Raw genomic sequence first — 25,772 nt, forward strand, 5'->3', positions numbered from 1 at the left:
AGCACCTGCGACGGCCGAACTCTGAAATCCGTGAACAATTTTGATTTAAAGCTTTCGTGACTGCAGGGATTCATATTCTTGGTTCTTTCTGTAAAGCCATCCGGCTACCATCAGAGATTCGTTCATGAGGCATTCCACATATACAAACACAGAGACAATTTCAACCGAGAAGATGGATTCTGGCTTGGCAATCATTGGAAGGATTTGATAAACCATTTCGGGTCTTAGTTGGTTGTGTTCACGCTTGCGGTGACTTTCAGACCGCTCTCCATTCTCTTCCTCTCCCCCCTCCTCCGTTCCGAGCATAGATGGACTCGTCCGTCTGAACAACCGCCAGTCGCTGTCCGTGGTGCCGACGTTAAAAAAAAACGCCCCTTTTTTCAAATTTTGTTGCTGTGGGTTGCACACCTGATGATGATTGCTTGTGTTGCAATCGAAACGTCGGGATAATTTTATTGTTTTATTATTATTTTAGTATTTCCCTTCTACGTGACTTTACCGAAAGAACCAAGAACCACAAACAATAGTTTTTTTTCAAACTGGGTAAAGGCCCTACTGAGCTGTATAGGTGTTTTTTTTTGTAATAAGCGACCATCGCGAATGATTGGTCGAACCAAGTGGAGAGAGAGACGCGCCAACTCCAGTTGTACAGCAGACGTCAGAGTTGGGCTCGAACCCACGACCTCCTGTATACCAGGCGTGTTAACGTCTCTCCACCGTGACGCACTACCGCTCCCCAAAGACAAAGATCCTCCGTGTAGCCTTAACAGGTTGTTCGCGAGCAGCACCTATGACGGCCAGTGGCGATGTTCACACATTGCACCAGATGATCATTGTTTTAGGCTGAGTAGACCTGGGGGAGGGGGTGGCCAGGACCGGCTCAGACAATCGTCGCTGGTGTTGGTCGCAAGCGGGAAGCGCTCTCGGGCCGCCGGGTTCGTAGCGCAGCTCGCCAATCGCGGCACTATTCTATTTGACCAGGTAAGGCCCACGCCGAGCGGTGGAGATATTTTTTCGGAAGCGAACTGGCTCTCACGAAGGGTAGTTCAACAAAGTGGCTTGCCATCATCACGTGGTAAATTGATAGCAGCAACCAACGTATGATGTTGATTCTAAATGTGGAGGTAAAAACCAGAGGAACCCAGAGGAGAATCCACGCGACCACGGGGAGAGAGACACACAAACTCCAAATATAACGAGCGTCATCGGTTTCGGGATCGAACCCACGACCTCCTGCATACCAGGCGAGGTAACATCTCACTACCGTGTTGCCCAAGCCCCACACACTCTGCAGAACAGGGCAGAGACGGTGCAAACCGCACACGGAAAGTCTGGAATCGAACCCAGGCCCATCTTGCCACCTTGTGCCTTTGACATTGTGAGTGGTCCAGCCGCAGCGGAGTGAGCGTGGTGGAGATGGGGGGCAGGGGGTTGAAGGGAGAGCGTTCATCTCTTTAGCGGCTGCCGCAAGGCCAGGCTAAGTGGGGAGGGTGGAGCCGGCTTGACAGGACCGTGACTCAAGTACAACGAGCCCAACTGGTTTAACCCCCCCCCCTTTCCTCCACCCTGTGTGTCACCTGCCTCTTCTCCCCCCCCCCCTCCTTCCCCCCCCCCTCCTCTTCCCCCCCCCTCCTCTTCCCCCCCCCCTCTTCCCCCCCCCTTCCCCCCCCCCCTCCTCTTCCCCCCCCCTCCTCTTCTCCCCCCCCCTCTTCCCCCCCCCCTTCCCCCCCCCCTCCTCTTCCCCCCCCCTCCTCTTCTCCCCCCTCCTCTTCCCCCCCCCTTCCCCCCCCCCTCCTCTTCCCCCCCCTCCTCTTCCCCCCCCCCCTCTTCCCCCCCCCTTCCCCCCCCCCTCCTCTTCCCCCCCCTCCTCTTCTTCCCCCTCCTCTTCCCCCCCCCTCCCCCCCCCCTCCTCTTCTCCCCCCCCTCCTCTTCTTCCCCCTCCTCTTCCCCCCCCCTTCCCCCCCCCCTCCTCTTCCCCCCCCTCCTCTTCCCCCCCCCCCTCTTCCCCCCCCTTCCCCCCCCCCTCCTCTTCCCCCCCCCTCCTCTTCTTCCCCCTCCTCTTCCCCCCCCCTTCCCCCCCCCCTCTTCTTCCCCCCCTCCTCTTCCTCCTCTTCTTCCGCTTACTCTTCCTCCTCCATGTCGCCTTCCTCCATTACCACCTAACACTCCCTCCACCCCCTTCGTGTCGCCCTCCTCATCCTCCTCATCCTCCACTTCCTTCCCCCACCCCACCCACCACCACCACCTCCTCTCCTCTCCACCAGATGTTCAAGTACATCTGGGTCATGGGCTCCCCGCCGGGCAAGGGGGCCGAGGCTGGGGACAAGGAGGGCGCTGGCTTCTGCACGCGCAGCACGGCGCACCTGTCGCCCGCCGTGTCGCCCGCCTTCGAGCTGCGGGACTTCGACTCGGGGGAGTACTCCACGTGGACAGAGTCGCGCTGGAAGCAGCTGCGGGCGCGCCTCTTCCTGGTCGCCAGCCCCCAGCTCGAGGTGGGCGGCGCTCGCTCGCGCGGCCAGGCAGAGACGCGCGCGGCGAGACACACACACGGATAGACACACACACGGATAGACACACACAGCCAGCCAAACACACACGCGGATAGATACACACGCGGATAGACACGCGCACGGATAGACACACGCACGGATAGACACACACGCGAATAGACACACACACGGATAGACACGCAACTACACACACAGCCAGCCAGACACACACAAGGCAAGACACACACACGGATAGACCCACACACGGATAGACACACACACGGATAGACACACACACGGATAGACACACACACGGATAGACACACACACGGATAGACACACACACGGATAGACACACACACACGGATAGACACACAACTACACACACAGCCAGCCAGACGCACACACGGATAGTCACACACACACGGATAGATACACACGCGGATAGACACACACACGGATAGTCACACACACACGGATAGACACATACACGGATAGACACACACACGGATGGATACACACGCAGATAGACACGCGCACGGATAGACACACGCACGGATAGACACCCACGGATAGACACCCACGGATAGACACACACACACGGATAGACACACACACACGGATAGACACACACACACGGATAGACACACACACACGGATAGACACACACACACGGATAGACACACACACACGGATAGACACACACACGGATAGACACACACACACGGATAGACACACACACACGGATAGACATACAACTACACACACAGCCAGCCAGATACACGCACGGCTAGACACACACACGGATAGACACACACACGGATAGACACACAGCTACACACACAGCAGTCGTTGTTGTGGCACTGTGGTCGTGACGTCGTGGTCTTGATGCCCCTCGTGTGCGTCGTGCAGCACGTGACGCTGGCCGTGGGCTGCCTGGTGCTGGCGCTGTCTCTGTGCTCCGTCTACCTCGTTAACTCCAAGGCCGACGTCCTCTTCACCCCGACGCGCGATGCCCACTCACCCGCTTACTGATGTTGCACTCACCCGCTTACTGATGTTGCACTCACCCGCTTACTGATGTTGCACTCACCGGCTTACTGATGTTGCACTCACCACACTTGCCAGATTACTGATGTTGCATTCACCAGCTTACTGATGTTGCACTCACCACACTCGCCAGATTACTGATGTTGCACTCACCCGCTTACTGATGTTGCACTCACCACACTCGCCAGATTACTGATGTTGCACTCGCCAGATTACTGATGTTGCACTCACCAGCTTACTGATGTTGCACTCACCCGCTTACTGATGTTGCACTCACCACACTCACCAGCTTACTGATGCACTCACCACACTCACCGGCTTACTGATGCACTCACCACACTCACCGGCTTACAGATGCACTCACCACACTCACCGGCTTACAGATGCACTCACCACACTCACCGGCTTACAGATGCACACACCAAACTCACCGGCTTACTGATGCACTCACCACACTCACCGGCTTACTGATGCACTCACCACACACCAGCTTACAGATGCACTCACCACACTCACCGGCTTACAGATGCACACACCAAACTCACCGGCTTACTGATGCACTCACCACACTCACCGGCTTACTGATGCACTCACCACACACCAGCTTACAGATGCACTCACCACACTCACCGGCTTACAGATGCACACACCAAACTCACCGGCTTACTGATGCACTCACACGGCTTACTGATGTTGCACTCACCGGCTTACTGATGCACTTATAGGCTTATTGGTGTTGCACTCACGGGATAATTGAAGCTGTCACCACACTCATCCACGCTCACCACTCTCACCAGCTTACTAATGCGCTCACCACTCACCAGATTACTGATGCGTTCACCACACCCGCCAGCTTATTGATGCACTCACCACTCATCCACACTCGCCACTCACAATGCTCGGCTGCATACTAACCACGCACCCTCTTAAGAATACTCACCACTTCACTAAACACTCCCACACACTCACCCACTCCCACACACACTCACCCTCTCTCTCATACAGACTCACCCTCTCTCACACACTCACCCTCTCACACACACGCACACTAACCCTCTCCCCCTCACACTCACCCTCTCATACACACACACTCACCCTCTCCCCCACACACACTCACCCTCTCCCCCACACACACTCACCCTCTCCCCCACACACACTCACCCTCTCCCCCACACACACTCACCCTCTCCCCCACACACACTCACCCTCTCGCACACGCACACACTCACCCTCTCGCACACGCACACACTCACCCTCTCTCCCACACACTCTCACCCTCTCCCCCACACACTCACCCTCTCGCACACACCCTCTCCCACACACTCACCCTCTCTCCCACACGCACCTCTCACACACACACACACTCACCCTCTCCCCCACACGCACTCACCCTCTCGCACACGCACACACTCACCCTCTCCCCCACACACACTCACCCTCTCCCCCACACACTCACCCTCTCACACACACGCACACTCACCCTCTCCCCCACACACTCACCCTCTCTCTCACACTCACCCTCTCATACACACACACTCACCCTCTCCCCCACACACACTCACCCTCTCCCCCACACACACTCACCCTCTCCCCCACACACACTCACCCTCTTGCACACCCTCTTTCCCACACCCACCTCTCACATACACACACACACTCACCCTCACCTGTGTCAGACACTGGGCAGCGACCTCCCCTCCGAGTCAGCTCACCGCCACGGGGGAGGGGGGGGGGGTCAGGTTCGACTCCCGCTAGCGGTGACCACCTGTGCTGTATTGCGGCTGGTTAAACAATCCTCCACATGCATGCAGGCAGGAAGGGCTGCTACGTGGACCTTAAAGATCTTTCGAGGGGTCCAGGGGGGGAGGAGAGTTGGGGGTAGGGTCGGGGATGGGGGGAGGGGGGCGTGGGGGTAGGGGCGGGGATGGGGGGAGGGGGGCGTGGGGGGGGGGGCGGCCACGGCCATTGCTTGCCGGCGTTAAAAAAACCCAATGTCTGTGGGCTTCTAAAATTGTCCACGGCTGAATCCTTTTGTAAATAAACACTCGGCCACCCACCATCCCTGTGTCGTCGACGCGGTGTTGTCACCCACACACACCGAGACCCGCCATTTGCCACGAAGTGCCGGTGATATCACCACGGCACCTGTGCCAGGCTATGTGCACGTTAAGGCCACGTGAAGTGTCGAACACCCGCTGGCAGGAGGTCCCGGGACAGACCCAGCAGATGCCGTGGGTTGACCGACTGAGATGACCGGCAGATGCACCACCTGTGCCCCCTACCGTGCCAACTTGCTGTATATTATCCGCCTGACACTCCGCTCGTTGTTGTGAGTGTCGCTCCTCTGACCTCCGTTGTTGCTGGAGGACGACTGCCTCCAACTGCCCAGTAGCAGCGTCCTTCACGAGCCTCCTCCAAAGAGGCTGATCTTGACACCACTGGTACCGATCATCGGCAAATCCACTCTGCTCCATGTCTTCCCGTACTGCATCAGCTCCATCTCTTCTCCAGGCCATGTTCACGTTTAGCCCCCTCTATGCAGCCAAACAGAAGCTGCTTTGGGCATGCGTTGGCAGGGCAGGCGGTGCTGCATGACCCAGCCAATGTAGCTTTGCCGGCCGGAGGAGCTCACTGATGGGAATGTGTCCAGATTGCACACGCACGCACAAAAAATATCCCCCGTTTAGCCTTAACAGACTGTTGGGGCAAGTGCTGTTAGTGAACACCTATGAAGGCCGGCACGGCACACGAGAGGGGTGGGTGGCCAGCAACCACGCCCAGCCGCCTTTGTCTCCCCAGTGGCAATTTTACACCACACTGGTTACTCATTTTAGGCTGAGTCGATCTAGGGGAGGCTCCGGACCGGTTCAGATAATCATCACTGTGTGTTGGCCATGAGCGGGAATCGAACTCGGGTCGCCGGGTTCATAGCGCTGCACGCTCACCGCGCCGCACACACAGGCATACACACACCACATACATACATACACACACCACACAGGCACACAGACATGCACGCGCGTTGGGCTCGCGATCTTAGCACTCCAAAAGAATCGCCGTGGGCCCGGGTGGGCGGTTGAGAGGGCCGGTGATGGGGGCTGACGGGTAGCTGCTCCTACGCCTGAGCATGGGGCGCAGCGGTGGCTTGGAGATGTTTACTTCAAATGAAGATTGATTTTAACTACCTCGCCTGGTTTACAGGAGGGCATGAGTTCGATCCTGACCCTGACGTCTGCTGTATACGCTTTGGTTCTTTCGGTAAAGTCACGTGGGTATAAAATAAAATAAACCACGACGTTTCGGGCGCAAACACAAGCGTCCGTCATCAGGTGGGACAGCGTGGTTTGCTGCTGAGGCAGACTGTTTTAAAAGGTTTGAAATGGGTGTAGCTCAAGGGTTATAAAGAAGTGGCCGGGGCTAGTGACGTTAATGTGAGAAATTAGCGTGTAACTGTAAGATAGGAGGAGAGCGGCCTCCTAGACGAGGGCACGGAAGTGGCTATGTTAATGTGAGAGATTAGCATGATGTTAATGTGAGAGATTAGGGGGCACGGAAGTGGCTATTTTAATGTGAGAGATTAGAGGGCACGGAAGTGTCTATGTTAATGGGAGACATTAGCATGATGTTAATGTGAGAAATTAGCATGTAACTGTAGAAAAGGAGAAGAAGAGCGGCCTCCTCGTATATTTGAAGGTTGCGTGTCTCTCCCCATGGTAGCGTGGATTTTGCTCCGGGCTCTCCGAATTTTCCCTCCACGTTGAGAATGAACATCACGCGTTTCGAGTATTTGGCTGCTACAGATTTCCACACGACGACGATGAGCCGCTTCGTCGAGCTGTCAATTTTGGTGGCCAGGTTGCTTCTGAAAAAGAGCTACGCAGCTGATTGGTCCACACCAGAGACAGCTTTTCTTAGAGCCGAGTCTCTTATGGTGTTCGACCAGATGACGCCAAAAGGCGCACAGTTCAAAGACAACGCACTATCAGAGTAATGAGAGCTCGGGGTAAGCATCTACATCATGAGGCCTCCTTTACCAGTGTTGAGGAGTTCCCAGGACGCACTCGGAGACGGAGGTAAGTTGAGGGGCTTTCGCCAAAGGTTTATTACAGACTTTACAACTTAACAAACAAGGGTGTAACAACTCCCAGGGGTTAGGGGTCCTACGCTGAGTCCTGGTCGCTGCCCGGCTAGCTCCAGTCTTTCCGTGTCGGATCGGGGACTCTGCCAACTCCACCGACCGGAGGGAGAAGCACCTATCGGCTACCACTGGCGTCCTTCCAGACTCACGACTTCGTCCCTCTACACCCTGGTTCCCTCTCTACCCTTCTCACTCTACTCGTTCCCACAGTGACCCCGCTTTCGTCACGGGGTCTCCCTTAAATACTCTGAGACATGACGTCATCGAGCTGCCCAGCGCGCATGACGTCATGTAACGTGACGTCATCGCACTGGACGGCACACGATGTCACGTCCCCATTTTACTTCTCTACACCAGTACCAAAATATACTAATAGCGTTTTCCCATTTTTTCTGGCAACAAAACTGACACCTTTTGCAAGGACTCATGTTAACGTTAACCACAATACTTGCAGTCAAATGCAAACAAAAAACAATACTCCGTCTCTGGTGTGGACCAATCAGTTTCAAGGACAATGCATTAATTATCAGAGTATTTGTTTGCATTTGACTGCAAGTATTGTGGTTAATGTTAACATGATTCCTTGAAAAAGATGTCCGTTTTGTTGCCAGAAAAAATGGGAAAACCCCTATTAGTTTTAGTTTAGCATGCACGACCAACGGCAGGGGGTGAGGTCGTGGTGGTGGGCGCTGGATCGGCCACCGAACGGCACGGCAAACTTGTTTCCGTCCTAAGCCAGCCAGGTTCTGTCCCGTCCTTCCGAAAACGACCACGGCAACGCCTCCTGGTTGCGAGCTGTGGAGGGGGGTTGATGGATCTTTGAAGCTGTTGCGAGCAGGCAACTTGGCCCATCACCCACCACCCCCTGCTGGAGTTCACTGAACACGGTGCAGTTCCATAGGAAGATGGGGGGGGGTAGCTGGGTCAGGCCACGTGGCTAAGGGCTGTGAGCGAGTAGCGTCGATAAGGAGTTATGGGTGGGTCGGTTGGCAACACAACGCACGCGGCCCGCCGTGTTTATCTCCCACAGTGCCGATGTGTTTTTGTACTCTTTGGTTTTTTCGGTAAAGTCACAGCTATGACGGTTCCACCTAAAGACGGGAGCTTGTGTTGCCTCCGAAACGTCGTGATTTAATTTATTTGAATTTTTTACCTACGTGACTTTACTGAAAAAATACAAAGAGTATGAATCCTTGCAGTCACGGAAACTTAAAGTCTAGAATTAATGGATGTGTTTTTGGTTCATGCACCAGTTGCTCATTGCAGGCAGAGTCTGCCCATAACAGAGGGTGTTTTTTTTGGGATTACATTGCGTAAATACAAATGTGTGTCGTTAAACCCGCCACCACCCGACACGGCCAACGAGTGAGGTTGGTCACGTAAACGGAACGTGCCAATTCGTTACGAGCTCAGTGGGGGCCTTACCTGGTTTAACGACGCCTTCATATTGACGCGATCTAACCCTAAAAACCCCTCTGTTATGGATGATATTTGGCCATGAAATCCCTACCACGTGTTAAGCCGAGTCTACCAAGACGGGGGCCCAATGGCCGCCTCGTATATCCCCTGCCCGCTGTGCTTATTGGTCGTGAGCGGCCGCACGAATTTCACGTCGCCGGGCGTTCGTTTCGGCAGCGCGGTGCGGGTGCGCTAACCGCTGCGCCACCGCTCCTCCTGCTGGCGGAGGCTATGACCGGCCTGGAAACGGGAGCGGTGGCCTGGCGCTCTGTGAATACGCGAAAGCCAAATGAACCTCATGGCGGGACCCCGGGGTCCAGAATAAACACAAAAAAACCCTCAAATAATTAATTATTTTTTGGCGACATCAACACCGCGACCCACTTGGCGCGGATCATTCTGTTGTCGTGTCGTCCAAGCGCAACGAGAACGAATGCGCAGAAAAAACAAAACTTTGAAACTTTAATGAGCGCATCGTGTAGAGCTCGTCGAGAGGAACAGATCGCCGTGTCGTTCGCCTTCAACAGACATACAATGACGTCGCAACGCAGTTTAGGGGCCGTCCATAAATTATGTCACGCACCTGGGGGCGGGGGGGGATTTCAGACATTTGTGACGATGTGTGACGAGGGGAGGGGCGGTTTAGAAATGTGACATCAAATGCGCAACTTTAAATCAATATAGACAACACGTTCTACTTAGTTAAATATACTTTTAAATAAATGTTTTCTCCTACAACATCAGAGTGCAACGCCACATTAAATACGCACTACAATGACAATAGTTTAAAGCGATTTGAAGCATGTTTTATTTTTTTTGGGGGGGGGGAGGGCAGAGCTTTGTGACGTCATATTTGAGGGGGAGGGGGTCTGACTTTTTGTGACGCCGTGTGACGATGGGGGGGGGTCAAAATCGACCAAAATCGCGTGACGTCATTTATGGACGGCCCCTTATGCGAGAGCCCCGGGGGCTTATGGGAGCCTGGGGTCCTACCATGAGGTTCAAATGTCCACTTATACATTTGTAGTGGTGGTATTGACGTGCGCCGGCAGTGATGGATCACGGGGCGCGGGGTTGGGCACACGATGTGGGCGTGGCATGGACGCGCGCGCCGGTGGTAAGGCGCGCTCACACAAGCTGGGAAAAGAGGATCGTAGCGAGTGCGCAGTGATTGGTCAGATAAGTGGGTGCTCTCAGCGACGTCCGCAGGAGGGGTATAAAGGGAGACGCGCGAGAGCACTCGTGGTCAGAGTTAACCAGTTGAAGACCGAAGACGGGGTGGAGGAGGTAGTGGCCCGAGACCCCTAGTCCCGCCGTCCTTGTGGGGACCGGGGCCCTGTGTGGCTCGGAGCCGAGACTGGGGGGGACCGTAGTCCGACGCCCGTGTGGGTCGGGACGGTGGTACCCAGAGCCGAGACGGGCACCCCGGCTGGGTGTGTCCCGGAAGGCTACGGGGCGTAAGAGCCCGTGTCAGTACAGCTGAGTGGGTGTTGGTCACCCGTGTAGCTGAGTGGGTGTTAGTCACCCGTGTAGCTGAGTGGGTGTTGGTCACCCGTGTAGCTGAGTGGGTGTTAGTCACCCGTGTAGCTGAGTGGGTGTTGGTCACCCGTGTAGCTGAGTGGGTGTTGGTCACCCGTGTAGCTGAGTGGGTGTTAGTCACCCGTGTAGCTGAGTGGGTGTCCGTCACCCGTGTAGCTAAGTGGGTGTTGGTCACCCGTGTAACGAAGTAGGGTGTTAGTCATCCGTGTAACTACAAGTTGGTGAAAATAAAGAGTGTGCTACCCGTGAAGTCGTCTCCTGCCGAGTTACTACTTTACAACTGGTGTCAGAAGTGGGGTTTCATGTTGTGTTGTTAGGGTTGTGTTATGTTACGGGGCACACGTGGGGGTGAAGGGGTGTTGTATGTTTTATTAGCAGCCGGGTCGGCTGCGAGCTATGTGGTAGGGGGTGATGTAGTGGTGGTATTGACGTGCGCCGGCAGTGATGTATCACGGGGCGCGGGGTTGGGCACGCGATGTGGGCGTGGCATGGACGCGCGCGCCGGTGGTAAGGCGCGCTCACACAAGCTGGGAAAAGAGGATCGTAGCGAGTGCGCAGTGATTGGTCAGATAAGTGGGTGCTCTCAGCGACGTCCGCAGGAGGGGTATAAAGGGAGACGCGCGAGAGCACTCGTGGTCAGAGTTAACCAGTTGAAGACCGAAGACGGGGTGGAGGAGGTAGTGGCCCGAGACCCCTAGTCCCGCCGTCCTTGTGGGGACCGGGGCCCTGTGTGGCTCGGAGCCGAGACTGGGGGGGACCGTAGTCCGACGCCCGTGTGGGTCGGGACGGTGGTACCCAGAGCCGAGACGGGCACCCCGGCTGGGTGTGTCCCGGAAGGCTACGGGGCGTAAGAGCCCGTGTCAGTACAGCTGAGTGGGTGTTGGTCACCCGTGTAGCTGAGTGGGTGTTAGTCACCCGTGTAGCTGAGTGGGTGTTGGTCACCCGTGTAGCTGAGTGGGTGTTAGTCACCCGTGTAGCTGAGTGGGTGTTGGTCACCCGTGTAGCTGAGTGGGTGTTGGTCACCCGTGTAGCTGAGTGGGTGTTAGTCACCCGTGTAGCTGAGTGGGTGTCCGTCACCCGTGTAGCTAAGTGGGTGTTGGTCACCCGTGTAACGAAGTAGGGTGTTAGTCATCCGTGTAACTACAAGTTGGTGAAAATAAAGAGTGTGCTACCCGTGAAGTCGTCTCCTGCCGAGTTACTACTTTACACATTGATGGGACGATATAGCCCACTGCTACTGACACAGATACAAATCTCCTTTATAAGCAATGCCTTTATATGGTGGTCGTCATGTATGTGTAATAAAGAACTCGGACGCTCTCTCTGTCTCCGTGTCCTTTATTTGGGTTCTTATGCTTTTCCCTCACGGCACTCCCCTAGATACTCTTCGTTCGGCAGCCCCAGGCTGCTGTCGCTCACGTAGCCCACTTTCTCTCCTAGCAGACCCGCTGCTGAACTCCTCGTGCAGACCCCCGCTGCTCAACTCCCCTTTTGCAGACCCGCTGCTCTCTGCAGCCTCCTCGCTGCTCCTGCTGCTCCGGGGTCGGTCACCGTTGGCCGACGGAGCCGAACCTCGTGGTCCGTGTATGTGGCGATCTCGCCACTCTCTCTCTCACCCTCCGCCCTGCGTGGCCTCACTCTTTCCCAGTCTCCGATCACTCCCCCTCCTCTTCCGGTTTCTCCCCTTATAGACCTGAACCCCCTCCCCCACGTGACGTAACTCCTCCCCCCATGACGTCACTTCCGGGAGGTCGTTTACGCCCGCATTACATATGTAAAAACGCTTTCGTTAGTTCAATTAGTTGAAGCAGCGAGTCGAGGTGCGTGCGTTGTTTGGCTCGGCATTGGGACAGAGCGAGCAGGGCTCGCAGCGATCGGAAAAGGTCGCGAGTTCAATTTCTGGTGAGGCGCGGTCACTGGCTGGTGACCGGGCAGAGACCATCAACTGACTGCACATTAGAAGCCGGTTTTAATCACAATTCAGTCTACGCGTGAGTCTATGGATCTCTGTGCGAGTCTATGGATCTCTGTGCGAGTCTATGGATCTCTAAGTAAGTCACTGGTGATCGGGCAGAGATTACCAACTCACCTCACTTTAGAACCCGGTTTTAATTGACCGAGGGGTGGGGGAGGGGGTGGATAAAATAGGTACCACTTTGTGTGTATGGGGGGCAGGGGGGGGGAGTTAACAGTGGTTTGTCTTACGGACACACTCGCCCCCGAACCCCCCAGTGCTGTTGTCACTAACCCCGCAATGCTTTCAAATGTGTGGCAGCCCCCCGCCACTCACACATTGGCGATGTGTTACAGGTGAAAGTGAGTGAAGCCCAATGCGAATTAGCCGGGCTCTGATCAGGGATTGTTATTATTAGGCGCACGTGGTGCGTGTTGCGGTGTAAAGTCATCTTCTGCGTTTTAGTAAAAAAAATGGATGTAACGTAGCGCAATTGCTTCATTGGCTCGTTGGACTGCTTTATTAAAATGTAGCATATACATTGTATGTTAATAATAATAGGACATTTTGTACATTTTGACTGGTAACTTTTGTGACTGCGGGAATTCATATTCTTGGTTCTTTCGGTAAAGTCACATAGAAGGGAAATAATAAAATAATTTAAATAGAAAACAATAAAAATGCTCACGACGTTTCGACTGCAATACAAGCAATCATCTTCAGGTGTGAAATCCACAAATGTTCTTTCTTCATTGATGGTGTAAATGCTTACCCCGAGCTCTCATACTCTGATGGTGCATTGTCTTTGAGTTGTGCGCCTTTGGGCGTCATCTGGTCCAACCCATGTGAGACTAGGCTCTAAGGAAAGCTGTCTCGGGTGTGGACCAATCAACTTCAAGGACAGTGCATACATTATCAGAGTTATGTTTTTTGTTTGCATTATGGCTGCCGCTATTGTGGTCTATGCAAACATGACTCCTTGTAAAAAGGTTTCAGTTTTGTTGCCAGATAGAAGGGTAAAAAAACAATTATCAAAACAGGAGGTGTTAAGATGTTCAAACCACCAACTAGATACCTTTTGCAAGGAAAAATATTAGAGAGAGAAATAGGAAGTTTGACAATAAATTTAGTAAAATTAGAGAGTGTAATGCAACACAGAGAGTCGGCTAACACACAGTTAACGCATAGCCTGGTGGATTACGTTCTCCCAAAGTGTGAGTTGTGAGGAAACCCTCCCCGTAGAGGTGCTTCAAACTAGATTTGAAGCTTTCGTGACTGCAGGAATTACTCTTTGGTTTTTTCGGTAAAGTCACGTAGAAAATAAAATGAGATAATAATAGAATACGACGTTTCGATTGCAACACAAGCAACCATCATCACGTAAGAATGAATAACGAAAAACAAAAATAGTAAACTTAGAAATATAATGCAATACAACACAGAGAGTCGGCTAACACAACAGTCAACACCCCACCTGGTTGATATCGTTCTTCCAAAGAGTGACAAAAACAGAAAGACAGCGCCACTGTGTCGAGGCCTTAAGAAGAAAGAGGGGGGAGGGGTTGGGGCAGGGAGAAAGGGGTGGGATTGGGGTAGAGGATAATGAGAGAGTTGTGTGGAGTTCCGGACCATAGTGGCCGGAGGAGAGACAATGAACTATGAAACACATTCCTCTTGCGGAGGGAGCTGGTAGGAACGTTGGGTTGCTCGGTCAATGGCCTGCAGGGTCAACGGCGGTGACCAGCCCCTCCCCACCCAGCCCCACCCTTCCCCACCACCCACCCACCCCACCCAGCCCCTCCCTGCACGACGGACAATAATCCCCTGTGGGCTGGTGTAACCAGGAGGTTCCTACCAGTACAAACCAGTACGGTAATATTAGAGCAAGCAAATCGGAAGTTTGAGAGAGCAATTTGAGTAAAATTAGGAAGTGTAATGTTATGCAACACAGAGTCGGTTAACATACAACGCATAGCCTGGTTGATTACGTTATTTCAAAGATTGCTAAATTAGAAGTTAAGTGTGAAACAGAAGGAATCAACTACTGCACCAACGACACATAGTCCTTGTGAACATGCAAACAATATGCTCTGATAATTATAATATATGCACTGTCGTTGAAACTGTTGGGCCTACACCGATTGTATTAACAGAAAAGGTAAAACCAATTCTTATTTTTCAGATATATTCAATTTAACACGTAGGCTTTCGCGACCAATATTATTCATAATAAACGTTTTTGGGTTAAATCGCGTTATTTATTAATGTGTTGTAACCCTCCACCACCCGACACGGCCAATCAGCAAAAAAGTGTCACATTGACTACTTTATTCACTACTTTATTTTTCTTGCGAATTGCCGCATGATGCTGGATGTAATTACCAGCGAAACGTCGTACTAAAAAACTGTAAATGTTGTGGAGTCACTCAACACATCGGTGGGCTAAAGTAGTGAACTATTTGTCTTTTGTCAACGTGACACTTTTTTGCTGATTGGCCGTGTCGGGTGGTGGAGGGTTACGACACATTTATAAATAACGCGATCTAACCCAAAAACTTGATCATGAAGATATATTCAAGTCTGCTTTGAAAACCCATCTCTTTAAAGTGGCCTTCCATCGGTTTGCTTGGTTGCCCCTGGGTTCTGTTGTTTCCTGCTTTTCGTGCATTGGCGCATCGAGCTCCTAGGATGGAATGAGAAATAAATGAACCTAATGGCGGGACCCCGGGGTCCCATAAGCCCCCAGGTCTCTCGCATAAACTGCGTTGCGACGTCATTTTATGTCTGTGGGGGGCGAACGACGCGGCAATCTATTCCTCTCGACGAGCTCCAAACGAAGAGCTAATCAAAGTTTCAAAGTTTTGTTTATGACTATGGCAATTTTGGCAACGACCGGGGTTTGGTGAAAAACGAGAGGATTGATTTCTGGTGGGTCGCGGCATTTGTGCGAGGTGGGATGGAGTCGCCAAAAATAAATTAATTACGATTTTGCATTCTGTTTATTCGGGATCCCGGGGGTCCCGCCATGAGGTTCAATTACACATTTGAATTATTTTGTCAGACGACTTCTCGCGACCCTGGCCAATGAGGAGACGGTCGATGTTTCATTCACAAAATGGAACTGGGGGAGGGTGGCTCCATTCATAAAATGGAGGCCTTGAAAAGAAAAACGCGGATCTTTTTGCCTCGTGTTTCTTTCAACATTCCCAGCCTTAAGGTGATTCAGGTGGGGGTGGGAGGGGTGGGGCTGGGTGGAGAGGGGAGGGTGGCGAGGGGCTGGGTGGGGAAGGGCTGGTCACCCCGTGGTTCCCTTATAAAACTCAACGTTTAACCTACACACGACACTTATACAGGTAGGAACAGCTTCCACACTGCCCACCAGGGATTATTTGTCTGTGTCGTGCACGAATGGGCTGTCCAACCAAGTTCCTACCTGCCCACTCCGAAGGAACGTGTTTCCATGGCCCCTCTCCTATCCTCTTGTTCCGGTCTCATTCTTAGCCACCAATTCCTCGTCTTCACATCAGGGTTACTCCGTCATCTCCGTACAGGGATTGACAATTTCATTTATAATTAACCTCAATAAAAATAGAAATGTTAGGTCCCTTTTTCAGATGTGAGCCAAGTTGCCACTAAATTGCAGCAAGCACAACCGTGGGATTGAGTGTAACCAATGTGGTTGTTAAATGAATAAATGGTGCATATACAGTAAAACCTTGGATTGCGAGTGTTTTGTAAGACGAGCAAATTTTAAAATAAATATTAATATGATAAACGAGCGAGGTCTTGCAATACGAGCAGTACGTGTACGCTTTGTCTGCCAAGCGTCACGTTATAACGACTGATATACGAGTGCTTTGGATTATAAACACGTTTCCAGAACGAATTATGCTCGCAATCCAAGGTTTTACTGTATTTGCACTGCAATAGAGTTTGTAATTTTTAAACCTTAAGAAATGCTATGCAATTGGGAAATCGAGCATTTGAAGCTTAGGGGGGCAGCTTTTAAAGTCCTGTCTACAGCCACAAAAAGGGGGGGGGGTAATGCCTTTAAACTGGAGGGGGCAAAAGGAAAATGCAATGAAATATCGAAAGAGAAAACTGCAGTGCAGAAGGCTTTTATTCAGTCGGCTACAATTATTCTCAGAACATTTGATCAAAAATGCTGCTTATTTCTCAGTAGCACGGGCGGTCATTTTGGTGTAGGTGAGCCCTTTGTAGACGCCACTCAGGGGAACGTCAAAGAGAGCGCCGTTCATGCAGGTGATGCGCAGCAGGGCCGTGTACGGGAGGTCGATGTTTGCACGCCCGATGCTGGCGACAACGGTGACGGTCTTGTGTGGAGGGACAGAGACGGGGAACGTGAGAGTTTCCGTCCGCTCCTCAGATTCCTCCAACGAGTGCGTGGTCTCAGAGCTCAAGGTGAAGCTGAACCCGGTCTCCACCTCCATAATTAAGGGAATGCCTGCAGACACCTTCAGGCTGAAAGTGGACTCGATTTTGTTGGTCGTAGACCACGACGACTTTTTGGTTATCGTCTTGGAGCTCTCGAAGGTGTGAGACTGCACGACGCTGGTGTCGTTGATGTACTCCATGTCTTTAATCTCCTCCATCTGCACGTTAGGCAGAACCTGGTGCATGGTTGGGTACTTCATGTTCTGGATCACCGACGACTTGACAGCATTGATGAAAAGGAAGCCCATGGAGTCGATGTCGGCCCCCGCTCGGCCCTGAACGCCCAAGCAGATGCCAGAGCCCACGTCGATCTTGTACTCGGTCTTGAGCCCCCAGTCCGTCATCTTGGCGAAGAACTCGCGGTTGCGGCTCGTTCTGAACTTGATGGCACCCAGACGCGTGCCGGCCCCATTGCCCCACAGGGAGAGCTGCGACATGAACTCGCCCGACTGGAATTCAAACTGCTGAGCAGAGAAGTCCACGGTGCCGAATTGCTGCCTTCGCCCGTCAGTCAGCCACACCTCCACACCCCTCACTTGCCAGCCTCCGACGCTCACGGAGAGTTTCTGCAGCGTGGCCGCATTGCTCCCCCCATCAAACGAGAACGCATTTCCACCTTGGCCTCCAATGATGTGCAGCGTAAGTGGGTACGACATTATGTCAACCTGGAAGAGACAGAAGCAAGGGAGAGCGTGACACGCAAGTTTAAATGGAAGGCACCTTCTAGAAGTAAATCGTGATAAGTGTTTTTTTACACTTTAAGTATGCAAAAATAAAGTCCACGCCAAGATTGTACAAATCAAATGCCTTTTAGGATTTGGCAATATCTTTATAGCAATATTTGAGAAAAAAGTGCACACGTCATAACCCACCACTCAAATAGAAATTAAGCTTTAGGCACAAGTGCGCACATGCTCTTGGAACTGCGAGGCAGAGGAGCAGCAGAACGCAGCTTCAGTTTTTGCTTTCGCTCCCCATTTGAAAAGCCGCAATAATCACGTGGGATATGAAGCATGGTGCATTCCACAACACCACAGTAGCTCATCATTCAGTAGCGACAGAACGAGAGTACCACACGCTACATTTGTGACAAGCAGGACAAATACCTCTGTTCTTCGAAAAAGCAAAGCGCCGACAGGCAATCCAGGCACTCGGCTGCAGTCGACCTACACGGATCATAGGAACAGAAGCAGACGGATGAAGGTGGTGTGGGGAAACGAGATTAAACCCTACAAGCCAAGAAAGCCAAGTTTGCAGATTCCCATGCAGGAGCCACCCTGGTGAAAAATGCCTCACAGAAGTCTGTTAGAGAGCCAGCACAATCCAGATAGCCAGGCGTTGAATAGTATTAGGCTTGGGGCAATACATGATAGGACGGTTTGCAAAACGTGTCAAATTAGACAAGTTTTACATAATTTTAAATGGATTTCGGACAATTGCCATGAAATATCAAATCAAACTTTGAAGCTTAGTCGGCTTCCTGCACACACCCCTCAAATTTCAGGTCAATAAAAAGAAAGTAGTTTCCCCATTTCTTAGAAACTATGCTACGAACCCAAATACAACATTCTTAAAATGTGGTAACTAGCCGGAGCAAGTGAGAATATGGAACGGTCGCGCTGGGACCGGTTCAAGTAAAATGTGGGAGACCAATTCAGCAAAAACTCTTTAATTGCATTACTGAAAACCAATACACAACGGCAGAAGGCCATAGTTAACGCAGGTTAGGAAAAAAAATTACCTGTAAAAACTAAGTTTATCACTATAAATCATTTATATGCGTGGCATCGGTTTTATTTTTTTATTCATTTCTGTTTTTCTTGAGTAAGAATTTCCTTTTTATAGTGTGTTGACACACACACATGCAGAATAAATCTGTTGTTTAGGAAAAATATATGATTGTGTTAGTGAAATTTATTATTTTTTCCTAAGTGGAAAAAAATTTTTCACGAAAATTAATTGTCACGCACAACGAGTCTGTGCAAAATGTCAGCTCGATTGGATCACGGGAAGTGGGTAAAAAAACGACCGAAAGATTTGCACGGTCGTAAGCACGCAATCGAACTTAATATAAAGGATTTTAAAAAACGCAACCAAAACGTGCCCAACTACATCCAACAGGGTCTGAAAAGAGAGCACAACTGCAAATCCTTACGAAACCACTGCAACGTAGGCACCCACCCACCGCTTACCTGGGCAGTCACCTCCGTGAAGCGTAGATGGTTTGTGCTGATCGCGCCCTCCTTTATATTCACGCGAACACACGCCACGTGGTACAATAAAGCGATCGTTCATTCCCATCCGCGGACAATCATGGAGGAGGGGCAATCATCGTGAGACACTCAGAACGCCGACTCACTAATTAGATGATGCGTGGCACTTCCTCTGCGCGTGCCCATTTTACGTGAGACGCCGCTAATTACACTGGTCAACAAAAAAAACATTTTTTTTGGCCTGGACTTTTGCAGCTGTTCTAGACTAATTTCAGGGTGCTGATCCCAAACCTGATCTCAGATTTGCTCTATCACATCTCATTTTATGCTATCGGCATACCCCATTTTCATAGATTTTATCCGCAATTAACTCTGTCACTTATGATTGCAAGTTGTTGCGAGTCAGTGACTGATTTAGTGTTAAAATATGGTGCTGTAGTTTTAGGATAGTGTGTTTATAATATAAATTTATGTAGATATCCACATTGATTTAATATTTATCTTCTGCAGTTTTTATTGAAAATGCAATATTTGATATCTCAAAAACCTGATGTGATAGACAAAAACTGATGCCACATTTGGAATCAGCACCCCAAAATTACCTTACAACCGTTGGAATACCTCGCGCCAGAAAAATTGTGTTGACCAATGTAATCCAAGCCACGGGTTTTGGCGCCGAATGAATGCAATCACGGTTCCGATACGAGTCTGTTGAGAGTTAATCGAGGGAGTTTCACGTCACCTGGCATAATTACGCGCTTGTTCCTCCGTCCATCTTCACCTCCAGGCCAATCACTGCGAGCCAATTACCGCGAGGATTCGCTAATTGCATGGGTGGTCGTTCGGCGCACGCGTGCTCATTGTGTGACCCGCCGTTCATCAGCCGAGCTACAGGCACGCGCCTTGTTAACGCAATCACGGTCCCAATACGAGACCTTGATAGTCAATTGAGTTGTGGCTTCAAGTGATTTCAGAGTTTTTGTTTAAACTTTTTAACGTGGCCCCAACGTAAAAGGTCAAATTAGCCTAACTACCATCGCCATCTTGAAATGCATAGTGTTGATGAGTGCCACATTAAGTAATGACCTTTGAACTGTACGTGCTTCTGGTCAATTTCTACGGTTACTATTTTATCACCGTAGGCTTTCGTGGCCAATACCATCCATAATGCAGGTTTATTTTTTTAGATCGCGTAAATATAGAAATGCGCCGTGAAACCCGCGACCAACTTGCACAGCCAATTAGTAAGTTTTGTTACGTAAACAGAACATGCCAATTCACTCATAGTACAGCACTAGTGTATAGTGTAGTGTATAGTAGTGTATAGTGTAGTGTATAGTAGTGTATAGTGTAGTGTTTAGTGTAGTGTATAGTGTAGTGTGTAGTGTAGTATACTAGTACAGCACTAGTGTATAGTGTAGTGTATAGTGTAGTGTGTAGTGTAGTGTATAGTATTGTATAGTGTAGTGTATAGTAGTGTATAGTGTAGTGTTTAGTGTAGTGTATAGTGTAGTGTATAGTGTAGTGTATAGTGTAGTGTGTAGTGTAGTGTATAGTGTAGTATAATAGTACAGCACTAGTGTATAGTGTAGTGTATAGTAGTGTATAGTGTAGTGTATAGTGTAGTGTATAGTGTAGTGTAGTGTGTAGTGTAGTGTATAGTAGTGTATAGTGTAGTGTATAGTAGTGTATAGTGTAGTGTATAGTGTAGTGTGTAGTGTAGTGTGTAGTGTAGTATACTAGTACAGCACTAGTGTGTAGTGTATAGTGTAGTGTATAATGTAGTGTATAGTGTAGTGTATAGTGTAGTGTATAGTAGTGTATAGTGTAGTGTATAGTGTAGTGTATAGTGTAGTGTGTAGTGTAGTGTATAGTGTAGTGTATAGTGTAGTATACTAGTACAGCACTAGTGTATACTGTAGTGTATAGTAGTGTATAGTGTAGTGTATAGTGTAGTGTATAGTGTAGTGTATAGTAGTGTATAGTGTAGTGTATAGTAGTGTATAGTGTAGTGTATAGTGTAATGTATAGTAGTGTGTAGTGTAGTATACTAGTACAGCACTAGTGGGTAGTGTATAGTGTAGTGTATAATGTAGTGTATAGTGTAGTGTATAGTGTAGTGTATAGTAGTGTATAGTGTAGTGTATAGTGTAGTGTATAGTGTAGTGTATAGTAGTGTATAGTGTAGTGTATAGTAGTGTATAGTGTAGTGTATAGTGTAGTGTGTAGTGTAGTGTGTAGTGTAGTATACTAGTACAGCACTAGTGTATAGTGTAGTGTGTAGTGTAGTGTATAGTGTAGTGTATAGTAGTGTATAGTGTAATGTATAGTAGTGTATAGTGTAGTGTATAGTGTAGTGTATAATGTAGTGTATAGTGTAGTGTATAGTGTAGTGTATAGTGTAGTGTGTAGTAGTGTAGTGTATAGTGTAGTGTATAGTGTAGTGTGTAGTGTAGTATACTAGTACAGCACTAGTGTATAGTGTAATGTATAGTGTAGTGTATAGTAGTGTATAGTGTAGTGTATAGTGTAGTGTATAGTGTAGTGTATAGTAGTGTATAGTGTAGTGTATAGTGTAGTGTATAGTGTAGTGTATAGTAGTGTGTAGTGTAGTATACTAGTACAGCACTAGTGTATAGTGTAGTGTATAGTGTAGTGTATAGTGTAGTGTATAGTGTAGTGTATAGTAGTGTATAGTGTAGTGTATAGTAGTGTATAGTGTAGTGTATAATGTAGTGTGTAGTGTAGTATACTAGTACAGCACTAGTGTATAGTGTAGTGTATAGTAGTGTATAGTGTAGTGTATAGTGTAGTGTATAGTGTATAGTAGTGTATAGTGTAGTGTATAGTGTAGTATACTAGTACAGCACTAGTGTATAGTGTAGTGTATGGTGTAGTGTAGTGTAGTGTATAGTGTAGTGTATAGTGTAGTGTATAGTTAGTGTAGTAGTGTAGTGTAGTGTATAGTGTAGTGTATAGTAGTGTATAGTGTAGTGTATAGTAGTGTATAGTGTAGTGTATAGTAGTGTATAGTAGTGTATAGTGTAGTGTATAATGTAGTGTATAGTGTAGTGTATAGTAGTGTATAGTGTAGTGTATAGTGTAGTGTATAGTGTAGTGTATATAGTAGTGTATAGTGTAGTGTATAGTGTAGTGTATAGTGTATAGTAGTGTATAGTGTAGTGTATAGTAGTGTATAGTGTAGTGTATAGTGTAGTGTATAGTGTATAGTGTAGTGTATAGTGTAGTGTATAGTGTAGTGTATAGTAGTGTATAGTGTAGTGTATAGTGTAGTGTATAGTAGTGTATAGTGTAGTGTATAGTGTAGTGTATCGTAGTGTGTAGTGTAGTGTATAGTGTAGTGTAGTGTATAGTAGTGTATAGTGTAGTGTATAGTGTAGTGTATAGTGTAGTGTGTAGTGTAGTGTATAGTAGTGTATAGTGTAATGTATAGTAGTGTATAGTGTAGTGTATAGTGTAGTGTATAGTGTAGTATACTAGTACAGCACTAGTGTATAGTGTAGTGTATAGTTTAGTGTATAGTGTAGTGTATAGTAGTGTATAGTGTAGTGTATAGTAGTGTATAGTGTAGTGTATAGTGTAGTGTATAGTGTAGTGTAGTATACTAGTACAGCACTAGTGTATAGTGTAGTGTATAGTGTAATGTATAGTGTAGTGTATAGTGTAGTGTATAGTGTAGTGTATAGTGTAGTGTGTAGTGTAGTGTATAGTGTAGTATAATAGTACAGCACTAGTGTATAGTGTAGTGTATAGTAGTGTATAGTGTAGTGTATAGTGTAGTGTATAGTGTAGTGTAGTGTGTAGTGTAGTGTATAGTAGTGTATAGTGTAGTGTATAGTAGTGTATAGTGTAGTGTATAGTGTAGTGTGTAGTGTAGTGTGTAGTGTAGTATACTAGTACAGCACTAGTGTGTAGTGTATAGTGTAGTGTATAATGTAGTGTATAGTGTAGTGTATAGTGTAGTGTATAGTAGTGTATAGTGTAGTGTATAGTGTAGTGTATAGTGTAGTGTGTAGTGTAGTGTATAGTGTAGTGTATAGTGTAGTATACTAGTACAGCACTAGTGTATACTGTAGTGTATAGTAGTGTATAGTGTAGTGTATAGTGTAGTGTATAGTGTAGTGTATAGTAGTGTATAGTGTAGTGTATAGTAGTGTATAGTGTAGTGTATAGTGTAATGTATAGTAGTGTGTAGTGTAGTATACTAGTACAGCACTAGTGGGTAGTGTATAGTGTAGTGTATAATGTAGTGTATAGTGTAGTGTATAGTGTAGTGTATAGTAGTGTATAGTGTAGTGTATAGTGTAGTGTATAGTGTAGTGTATAGTAGTGTATAGTGTAGTGTATAGTAGTGTATAGTGTAGTGTATAGTGTAGTGTGTAGTGTAGTGTGTAGTGTAGTATACTAGTACAGCACTAGTGTATAGTGTAGTGTGTAGTGTAGTGTATAGTGTAGTGTATAGTAGTGTATAGTGTAGTGTATAGTAGTGTATAGTGTAGTTATAGTGTAGTGTATAATGTAGTGTATAGTGTAGTGTATAGTGTAGTGTATAGTGTAGTGTGTAGTAGTGTAGTGTATAGTGTAGTGTATAGTGTAGTGTGTAGTGTAGTATACTAGTACAGCACTAGTGTATAGTGTATGTATAGTGTAGTGTATAGTAGTGTATAGTGTAGTGTATAGTGTAGTGTATAGTGTAGTGTATAGTAGTGTATAGTGTAGTGTATAGTGTAGTGTATAGTGTAGTGTATAGTAGTGTGTAGTGTAGTATACTAGTACAGCACTAGTGTATAGTGTAGTGTATATTGTAGTGTATAGTGTAGTGTATAGTGTAGTGTATAGTAGTGTATAGTGTAGTGTATAGTAGTGTATAGTGTAGTGTATAATGTAGTGTGTAGTGTAGTATACTAGTACAGCACTAGTGTATAGTGTAGTGTATAGTAGTGTATAGTGTAGTGTATAGTGTAGTGTATAGTGTATAGTAGTGTATAGTGTAGTGTATAGTGTAGTATACTAGTACAGCACTAGTGTATAGTGTAGTGTATGGTGTAGTGTATAGTGTAGTGTATAGTGTAGTGTATAGTAGTGTATAGTGTAGTGTATAGTAGTGTATAGTGTAGTGTATAGTGTAGTGTATAGTAGTGTATAGTGTAGTGTATAGTAGTGTATAGTGTAGTGTATAGTAGTGCATAGTAGTGTATAGTGTAGTGTATAATGTAGTGTATAGTGTAGTGTATAGTAGTGTATAGTGTAGTGTATAGTGTAGTGTATAGTGTAGTGTATATAGTAGTGTATAGTGTAGTGTATAGTGTAGTGTATAGTGTATAGTAGTGTATAGTGTAGTGTATAGTAGTGTATAGTGTAGTGTATAGTGTAGTGTATAGTGTATAGTGTAGTGTATAGTGTAGTGTATAGTGTAGTGTATAGTAGTGTATAGTGTAGTGTATAGTGTAGTGTATAGTAGTGTATAGTGTAGTGTATAGTGTAGTGTATCGTAGTGTGTAGTGTAGTGTATAGTGTAGTGTATAGTAGTGTATAGTGTAGTGTATAGTGTAGTGTATAGTGTAGTGTATAGTGTAGTGTGTAGTATAGTGTATAGTAGTGTATAGTGTAATGTATAGTAGTGTATAGTGTAGTGTATAGTGTAGTGTATAGTGTAGTATACTAGTACAGCACTAGTGTATAGTGTAGTGTATAGTGTAGTGTATAGTGTAGTGTATAGTAGTGTATAGTGTAGTGTATAGTAGTGTATAGTGTAGTGTATAGTGTAGTGTAGTATACTAGTACAGCACTAGTGTATAGTGTAGTGTATAGTGTAATGTATAGTGTAGTGTATAGTGTAGTGTATAGTAGTGTATAGTGTAGTGTATAGTGTAGTGTATAGTAGTGTATAGTGTAGTGTATAATGTAGTGTATAGTGTAGTGTATAGTAGTGTATAGTGTAGTGTATAGTAGTGTATAGTGTAGTGTATAGTAGTGTATAGTGTAGTGTATAGTAGTGTATAGTGTAGTGTAGTATACTAGTACAGCACTAGTGTATAGTGTAGTGTATAGTGTAGTGTATAATGTAGTGTATAGTGTAGTGTATAGTGTAGTGTATAGTGTAGTGTATAGTAGTGTATAGTGTAGTGTATAGTAGTGTATAGTGTAGTGTATAGTAGTGTATAGTGTAGTGTATAGTGCAGTGTATAGTGTAGTGTATAGTAGTGTATAGTGTAGTGCAGCGGTCGGGAACCTATGGCTCGCGAGCCATATATGGCTCTTCCAGTGACGGCATATGGCTCCCAGACAATTTTGAGTTGAAAAAATAAATAAAAATGAGTTTGGAACTGATTTTAAAATACTTTTGATATTGCTTAATAATACTGTGTCATTTTAAAGTAAACAGAAATTAGTTTTGAAGATAAATTTCACGGGTCACGTCTGCATGAAGCTCAACCTCACCACGTATGAACCAG

The 25,772-nt window shown here is 47.9% G+C and overlaps 1 protein-coding gene and 1 pseudogene across 1 annotated transcript in view; one reads left to right on the plus strand and one right to left on the minus strand.

Moving 5' to 3' along the window:
* The window catches only part of NCSTN (nicastrin), a 56,378-nt gene extending 50,931 nt beyond the window's left edge, over positions 1-5,447 (plus strand). Inside the window, exons 16-17 of the mRNA XM_061576812.1 lie at positions 2,265-2,492; positions 3,402-5,447. Of these exons, the coding sequence (XP_061432796.1) occupies positions 2,265-2,492; positions 3,402-3,524 (351 nt within the window). The 3' untranslated portion in view covers positions 3,525-5,447. The remainder of the gene's footprint in view (positions 1-2,264; positions 2,493-3,401) is intronic.
* An 11,350-nt stretch (positions 5,448-16,797) lies between these two features.
* Positions 16,798-19,384, minus strand: LOC133358523 (aerolysin-like protein; annotated as a pseudogene).
* Between the last annotated feature and the right edge of the window lie 6,388 nt (positions 19,385-25,772).

Source organism: Lethenteron reissneri, chromosome 62 (assembly GCF_015708825.2).
Source record: "Lethenteron reissneri isolate LAM-NWPU_2019-01 chromosome 62, ASM1570882v1, whole genome shotgun sequence".
Lineage (NCBI taxonomy): Eukaryota > Metazoa > Chordata > Hyperoartia > Petromyzontiformes > Petromyzontidae > Lethenteron > Lethenteron reissneri.